The sequence below is a fragment of the Myxocyprinus asiaticus genome, chromosome 28 (assembly GCF_019703515.2).
Source record: "Myxocyprinus asiaticus isolate MX2 ecotype Aquarium Trade chromosome 28, UBuf_Myxa_2, whole genome shotgun sequence".
Classification (NCBI taxonomy): Eukaryota; Metazoa; Chordata; class Actinopteri; order Cypriniformes; family Catostomidae; genus Myxocyprinus; species Myxocyprinus asiaticus.
The window spans coordinates 9,036,716-9,045,713 of NC_059371.1; the positions used below are offsets into that span (position 1 = coordinate 9,036,716).

Here is an 8,998-nt window from a genome sequence, read left to right on the forward strand (position 1 = left end):
AGGCATCAAGAGCCACCACACACAGACGTGTCAAGGAATTTGGCTACAGTTGTCGTATTCCTCTTGTTAAGCCACTCCTGAACCACAGACAACGTCAGAGGCGTCTTACCTGGGCTAAGGAGAAGAAGAACTGGACTGTTGCCCAGTGTTCCAAAGTCCTCTTTTCAGATGAGAGCAAGTTTTGTATTTCATTTGGAAACCAAGGTCCTAGAGTCTGGAGGAAGGGTGGAGAAGCTCATAGCCCAAGTTGCTTGAAGTCCAGTGTTAAGTTTCCACAGTCTGTGATGATTTGGGGTGCAATGTCATCTGCTGGTGTTGGTCCATTGTGTTTTTTGAAAACCAAAGTCACTGCACCCGTTTACCAAGAAATTTTGGAGCACTTCATGCTTCCTTCTGCTGACCAGCTTTTTAAAGATGCTGATTTCATTTTCCAGCAGGATTTGGCACCTGCCCACACTGCCAAAAGCACCAAAAGTTGGTTAAATGACCATGGTGTTGGTGTGCTTGACTGGCCAGCGAACTCACCAGACCTGAACCCCATAGAGAATCTATGGGGTATTGTCAAGAGGAAAATGAGAAACGAGAGAACAAAAAATGCAGATGAGCTGAAGGCCACTGTCAAAGAAACCTGGGCTTCCATACCACCTTAGCAGTGCCACAAACTGATCACTTCCATGCCACGCCGAATTGAGGCAGTAATTAAAGCAAAAGGAGCCCCTACCAAGTATTGAGTACATATACAGTAAATGAACATACTTTCCAGAAGGCCAACAATTCACTAAAAATGTATTTTTTATTGGTCTTATGATGTATATAGTAGATTATTGTCAATAAATGGCTAGATATCTGACTGGTGTCTGGAGAATAGCATAGGATTTATTGACAATTGGGCATTTTCTTGGGGTAGACCTGACCTGCTAAAGTGAGACGGACTTCATCACTCTAGGGAATGTGCTGTTCTCCTCTCTGGTAATTTGGCTTATAATATTAATAGTGTAAGTGTTTGACTCACCAGGACCCAGCTCAGGAAGCAGACAAACTGATTAAACCAACTGTCTGCTAGCTGCCATGAGACATAACACAGGTCAAATATACTACAAAACATAAACTCAGCAAAAAAAAAGAAAAAAAAAAGAAACGTCCTCTCACTTTCAACTGCTTTTATTTTCAGCAAACTTAACATGTGTAAATTTTTGTATGAACATAAAAAGATTCAACAACTAAGACATAAACTGAACAAGTTTCACAGACATGTGACTAACAGAAATGGAATAATGTGTCCCTGAACAAAGGGGGAGGGGGGGTGGGGGGGGTCAAAATCAAAAGTAACAATCAGTATCTGGTGTGGCCACCAGCTGCATTAAGTACCGCAGTGCATCTCCTGCTCATGGACTGCACCAGATTTGCCAGTTCTTGCTGGGAGATGTTACCCCCTCTTCCACCAAAGCACTTGCAAGTTCCCAGACATTTCTGGGGGGAAATGGCCCTAGCTCTCACCCTCTGATCCAACAGTTCCCAGACTTGCTCAGTGAGATTGAGATCCGGGCTCTTCGCTGACATTCCTGTCTTGCAGGAAATCACGCACAGAATGAGCAGTATGGCTGGTGGCATTGTCATGCTGGAGGGCCATGTCAGGATAAGCCTGCAGGAAGGGTACCACATGAGGGAGGATGATGTCTTCCCTGTCACGCACAGTGTTGAGTTTGCCTGCAATGACAACAAGCTCAGTCCGATGATGCTGTGACACACTGCCCCAGACCATGACAGACCCTCCACCTCCAAATCGATCCCGCTCCAGAGTACATGTCTCGGTGTAACGCTCATTCCTTCGACGATAAACGCGAGTCCGACCATCACCCCTGGTGAGAAAAAACGTGACTCATCAGTGAAGAGCACTTTTTGCCAGTCCTGTCTGGTCCAGTGAAGGTGGGTTTGTGCCCATAGGCGACGTTGTTGCCAGTGATGTCTGGTAAGGACCTGCCTTACAACAGTCCTACAAGCCCTCAGTCCAGCCTCTCTCAGTCTATTGCGGCCAGTCTGAGCACTGATGGAGGGATTGTGCATTCCTGGTGTAACTCAGGCAGTTGTTGTTGCCATCCTGTACCTGTCCCGCAGGTGTGATATTCAGATGTACCGACCCTGTGCAGGAGTTGTTACACATGGTCTGCCACTGCGAGGACGAGCTGTCCTTCCTGTCTCCCTGTAGCGCTGTGTTAGGCATCTCACAGTACGGACATTGCAATTTATTGCCCTGGCCACATCTGCAGTCCTCATGCCTCCATGCAGCATGCCTAAGGCACGTTCACGCAGATGAGCAGGGACCCTGGGCATCTTTCTTTTCGTGATTTTCAGAGTCAGTAGAAAGGTCTCTTTAGTGTCCTAAGTTTTTATAACTGTGACCTTTATTGCTTACCATCTGTAAGCTGTTAGTGTCTTAACGACCGTTCCACAGGTGCATGTTCATTAATTGTTTATGGTTCATTGAACAAGCATGGAAAACATAGTTTAAACCCTTTACAATAAAGATCTGTAAAGTTATTTGTATTTTTACAAAATAATCTTTAAAATACAGTGTCCTGAAAAAGGGACGTTTCTTTTTTGCTGAGTTTACATGCTGTATCACCTAGATATCATATAGAGACTGTGTCTATTCCCCCCATCCAAAAAAAAAAAAAAAATGTGTCCTTTTGAAAAAAATTGATTAACGCCAACATAGAAAATGACACAAGAAATTAAGATAAACATCTAAAAATGTTTGGGCTACTAAACATTAGATCTCTTTCAATTAAAACACTCATTGTCAATAAAGTTATTACAGATCATAGTTTGGATATGCTCTGTTTGACAGAAACCTGGTTTAAATCGGATGATAATTACAGTTTAAATGAGTCTACTCCCTTAGGTTATTGTTATAAACACGAGGCTCACCTTAAGGGTCGAGGAAGAGGTGTTGCTACTATTTAAATTGATGTTCTTGGTATTACTCAGAGGTCAAGATATAAGTTTAAATATTTTGAAGGGATAGTGCTTATTGTGATATTTTCCAATATAACTAAAACAATTTTGTTGTCTTTTGCTCTTGCTACTGTATACATACCCCCTGGACGCCACACAGGCTTACTTAGAGAATTTTCTGGTTTTCTGACAGACCTAGAATTTACTGTGAATAGAGCTTTAATTATTGGTGACTTCAACATTCACACAGATAACGAAAATTATGCATTTATCGATATTCTCAAATCTTTTGGGGTCAGACAAAATGTGACAAGACCAACTCATTTCCATAACCATACGCTAGAATTAATTCTGTCTTATGGAGTTGATGTTGATATACAAATTCTGCCACAGAGTGATGACATCTCAAATCATTCCCTCATCTCTTGTGTTGCGCTTAGCTAAGATCACTCAATCAACAACATGTTCTCGATCGGGTAGTACTATTCTTTCGACCACTAATGATAGCTTCACTAATAATCTTCCAGAATTGTCTAAAATACTCATTGTGCCAAAAAGTTCAGAAAAACTTGATGTAGTCACAAAAAATATGGATACAGTCTTCACTAGCACTCTAGATAGTGTTGCCCCCCTTCAATTAAAGAAAGTAAAGAGAAAAACTTATTAAAGCATCAAAAGCAACAACATGTATTCCAGACCCTATACCCACTAAGCTGTAATCTCACAACCTCTTCTCAATATTAACAACTCCTATATTTAGGACATGTCCCGAGAACTTTCAAGCTGGCAGTTATCAAACCTTTTTAAGAAACCATAGATTAGTTCTGGAAAGTTGGCTAATTTTCCACCAATCTTAAATCTCCCATTTATGTCTAAAATCCTAGAAAAAATAGTGTCCTCCCAACTATGTAAATTTTTACAGATAAATGATATCTGTGAAGAATTTCAGTCAGGATTTAGGCCCCATCATTGTATAGAGACTGCACTTATCAGAGTTACAAATCAACTGTTCTAATCATCTGACTGTGACGGCAATTCTCTTCTTGTGCTTTTAGATCTTAGTACTGCCTTCGACACTATAGATCATGACATTCTCTTGGATAGGCTTGAGAATTATGCTGACTTTTGTGGACAGGCATTGGCATGGTTTTGTTCCTATTTATCTGAATGCTTCCACTATATTTGTGTAATGAGGAATTTTCACATCAAATAGATGTAAATTATGAGTGCTGCATGGCTCAGTTTTAGGTCCTCTGCTTTTATCCTTGTATATGCTTTCCCTGAAAACATTATCAGGCACCATGGAATTATTTTTCACTGTTTACTGACGATAATCAGCTTTGTATTTCTTCGAGACCTGGTGAAATTTCCCAATTCTCCAAGTTAGCAGAGTGTATCAATGATATCAAAGACTGGATGGTTAAAACTTTCCTTCTACTCTGTACTGACAAAACAGAGGTATTCATTATTGGACCAAAAACCTCTAAAAACAAGACGTTAGAATATTATTTGTCACTTGATCGATGTGCTGTTACATTGTCTTTTACAGTTAAGGACTTGGGTGTTATGTTTGATAGCAATCTATACTATGATAATCCCATTTCCAATGTTTGTTGAACAGCATTCCACTGCAGAAATATTGCAAAGTTACTATGAAAAGCTAATTCATGCATTCATGACCTCAAGACTAAATTATTGTAATCCATCCTGGGAGGATGTCCTGCAGGTTCAATAAATAAGCTTCAGTTACAGTTGTGCTCAAAAGTTTGCATACCCTGGCAGAAATTGTGAAATTTTAGCATTGATTTTGAAAATATGACTGATCATGCAAAAATCAGTCATGTCTTTTATTTAAGGGCAGTGATCATATGAAGCCATTTATTTTCACATAGTTGTTTAGCTCCTTTTTAAATCATAATGATAACAGAAATCACCCAAATGGCTCTGATCAAAAGTTTACACACCCTTGAATGTTTGGCCTTGTTACAGACACACAAGGTGACACAAACAGGTTTAAATGGCAATTAAAGTTTAATTTCCCACACCTGTGGCTTTTTAAATTGCAATTAGTGTCTGTGTATAAATAGTCAATGAGTTTGTTAGCTCTCATGTGGATGCACTGAGCAGGCTAGATACTGAGCCATGGGGAGCAGAAAGGAACTGTCAAAAGACCTGCGTAACAAGGTAATGGAATTTATAAAGATGGAAAAGGATATCCAAAGCCTTGAAAATGCCATTCAGTACTGTTCAATCACTTATTAAGAAGTGGAAAATTCGGGGATCTCTTGATACCAAGCCAAGGTCAGGTAGACCAGGAAAGATTTCGGCCACAACTGCCAGAAGAATTATTTGGGATACAAAGAAAAACCCACAGGTAACCTCAGGAGAAATACAGGCTGCTCTGGAAAAAGACGGTGTGGTTGTTTCAAGGAGCACAATACGACAATACTTGAACAAAAAATTGCTGCATGGTCGAGTTGCCAGAAAGAAGCCAATGCCACAAAAAAGCCGATTACAATATGCCCGACAACACCTTGACACGCCTCACAGCTTCTGGCACACTGTAATTTGGAGTGAGGAGACCAAAATAGAGCTTTATGGTCACAAACATAAGCGCTATGTTTGGAGAGGGGTCAACAAGGCCTATAGTGAAAAGAATACCATCCCCACTGTGAAGCATGGTGGTGGCTCACTGATGTATTGGGGATGTGTGAGCTCTAAAGGCAACGGGAATCTTGTGAAAATTGATGGCAAGATGAATGCAGCATGTTATCAGAAAATACTGGCAGACAATTTGCATTCTTCTGCACGAAAGCTGCGCATGGGATGCTCTTGGACTTTCCAGCACGACAATGACCCTAAGCACAAGGCCAAGTTGACCCTCCAGTGGTTACAGCAGAAAAAGGTGAAGGTTCTGGAGTGGCCATCACAGTCTCCTGACCTTAATATCATAGAGCCACTCTGGGGAGATCTCAAACATGTGGTTCATGCAAGATGACCAAAGACTTTGCATGACCTGGAGGCATTTTGCCAAGATGAATGGGCAGCTATACCACCTGCAAGAATTTGGGGCCTCATAGACAACTATTACAAAAGACTGCATGCTGTCATTGATGCAAAAGGGGGCAATACACAGTATTAAGAACTAAGGGTATGCAGACTTTTGAACAGGGGTCATTTCATTTTTTTCTTTGTTGCCATGTTTTGTTTTATGATTGTGCCATTCTGTTATAACCTACAGTTGAATATGAATCCCATAAGAAATAAAAGAAATGTGTTTTGCCTGCTCATTCATGTTTTCTTTAAAAATGGTACATATATTACCAATTCTCCAATTCTTTTGAGCACAGCTGTAGTTCAAAATGCAGCAGCTAGAGTGTTGACTAGAACCAAGAAATATGATCATATCAGCCCCATTTTATCATTGCTACATTGACTACTGGTTAGGTTACATACCTGTTTTGAAATTCTACTAATTAATTACAAAGCTTTGAATGGTCTAGCTCCTCAACACTTAACCCCCCCCCCACCCTTTATAATGTTGACATATTATAAAGATGCATAATTATTCAACATAATATACAATTTTGAACAGCACACTATATGGTAAATGTGAACTAATTTAAGCAAAGTCAAACCCCTGGGTGGGGTAAATGAGCTTAAGCAACCATCTTTGCGTTTTAATCTATCATGTTCACTATGATCACAAAATTCTGGCGTGTTGATAGTACCTAGAATTTCAAAATCCATTAAAGGAGGTAGATTATTTTCCTATTAGGCCCCTAAACTATGGAATAGCCTTCCTAACAATGTTCGGTACTCAGACACACTCTCTGATTTTAAGTCTAGACTAAAGACACATCTCTTGAGTCAGGCATACCTCTAATTTGTCCCTCAATCCTGGAAAAAATTAGTCTCCCAGAACCAGAAATACTTCTCATATACTACAAATCTACATTAAAGTGAATAGCATCTATGCTAATATTATTTTATTTGTTTCCCTGTCTCATCCTCAGGATACATATCCTGAAGTTATCAGAGCCTGCCAGAACCAGCTCCGGTCCAGTCCTATGTCCCACTCCCACTGCTATGTGTCACTGAGCAATGACTACTAACTGCAGTATGAGCCATCTAGACGGCCAGGGCCGCTTTGATGATCACTGTCTGCATCACTTCAATCTACTATGATAGATTTCACAGAGGATGAACTGCTGCCAACTCCAACCATAAGACATGTAAGGATTCTTTTTCATTAACTAACATCTTATGGAGTTTGGGTTCCTTGCCCAAGTTGCCTTTGGCTTGCTCACTGGGGGCCTAAAGACAAATAATTTTTAAGGCACATTTTTCAATTATGTTTTTAATTTAAACTGCTTAATGAGGACCCTATGACATTATATACATTACAGCATCATTTTATTTTACAGCATAAGTTTCTGTAAAGTTGCTTTGAAATGATGTGTGTTGTAAAAAGCACTTTACAAATAAAAATGACTTGACTGAGAGCCCTGGGGTTCAGCTTCCTTTGGCAGTTTTAGGCTGCATTACCTCAGGGTTTGGAGGCCCCTTGCTGTGTGAATGGCCCTCCAGACTGAAACGGCTTTTAACAGTTGTTTCTTTACGATGTTGCACCAGTTTGTGACTCTGTGTAATTGTATAACACACCTGTATATTTAAAATATCCCTATAAAGTTGCAGGTGAGTCAGTGGAAGGACTCTGGAGGACTTTGAGGTCAAACTGAGGGGGTTTGATACAGGAATGTGTAACAGTACTTACCCTGTTCCTGAGTAGCCTCCTCCTCTGCCCCTGCCTCCTCTTCCTTCTCTGGAGCATCTGAATATGGAGAAAGAAACAGGATGGATGTAGTTACAGCCAGAGTTTACTGTCAGCTATGATTTGTTTGTTTTGTTTCCTTAGAAATTAAATTACATAAAGATTCCTTGGAGCTTAGTCATTCTATCTGGTCTGGAACAACATATAGAGTGGGGGGCACAAACTAAATTGTGTGCATGTATGTGTATATGTGCAGATAAACTTGAGTAGAATATGTTAATTAATTTCTAAGGGCAAAGAAGCCATATACAGTACTGGTGGACGACTTCTATGATTAAAACATACCTCACATCTCTCAGATTGTTATATACACCAAAACACACATCTCTATCAAGCTCGACAACAACTGTTATCTATGATAATGTGTCAGTGTGTCTGGAAAAAGTTATTATAGCAAATGCCTTGCAAAAAAGTATTGTGGCTATAGACGTGATGGTAATGGAATCGGATAGTAACATACACATACAGCACCCTTTGTTTGACACTTTTAACACTTAAGTCACATTTAAAATGTATGAATTACATTGCATTAGAAACTAAATATTAAACCAAGTGGGATATGCAAACAAATGATGCTAGACCTTTACTCAGAACTAAGTTTTTTCTAAACCATTTTTGCAATTAGTTTGAGACAGTTGACACAGAAAGTGTCCAAAACGTTTTGTCTTCATTATATATATATATATATATATATATATATATATATATATATATATATATATATATATATATATATATATATATAATTTAAAACCCTAACATATTTTTGGTGAAAAGTTTTCTTGACAAGAGTGTTTGCACTGTATTTCTTTAAAAGAAAATCCACTTGTTTTGATACGTTGTTTTCTAATTCATACAGTATATATTCATACATTTTTAAGTATAACTTATTGTAAATGTCCAAATACTTTTTGGGCTACTGTATACCATGATATTGAATGATTACCATTGTCATATTCCATGGTGTTTACATGGTTCTCCAAGGTATTTCAAAGAACACCATGGTACTACCATGGTATATGTTCACAAAAACATGCTACTGCCATGGTACATGTCTGGTAAATGAAAAACAAAAAAAACAAAAAATACCCTGGGACCACTTTGGGACTTTTTGCACAAAGACAAGCAAGAGCAATTGGTTAGTCTACCTTCCTCATGCTGCACATCCTCCTGCTCCTCCTCTTGCTCCTCTGAGCCAAACCATGCAGG

At 39.3% G+C, this 8,998-nt stretch overlaps 1 protein-coding gene across 1 annotated transcript in view; it reads right to left on the reverse strand.

Moving 5' to 3' along the window:
• LOC127419295 (troponin T, cardiac muscle-like) overlaps positions 1–8,998 on the reverse strand; it is a gene marked incomplete at its 5' end in the record, with an annotated part of 39,174 nt that extends 30,176 nt beyond the window's left edge. Inside the window, 2 exons of the mRNA XM_051660594.1 lie at positions 7,733–7,789; positions 8,938–8,998. Of these exons, the coding sequence (XP_051516554.1) occupies positions 7,733–7,789; positions 8,938–8,998 (118 nt within the window). The remainder of the gene's footprint in view (positions 1–7,732; positions 7,790–8,937) is intronic.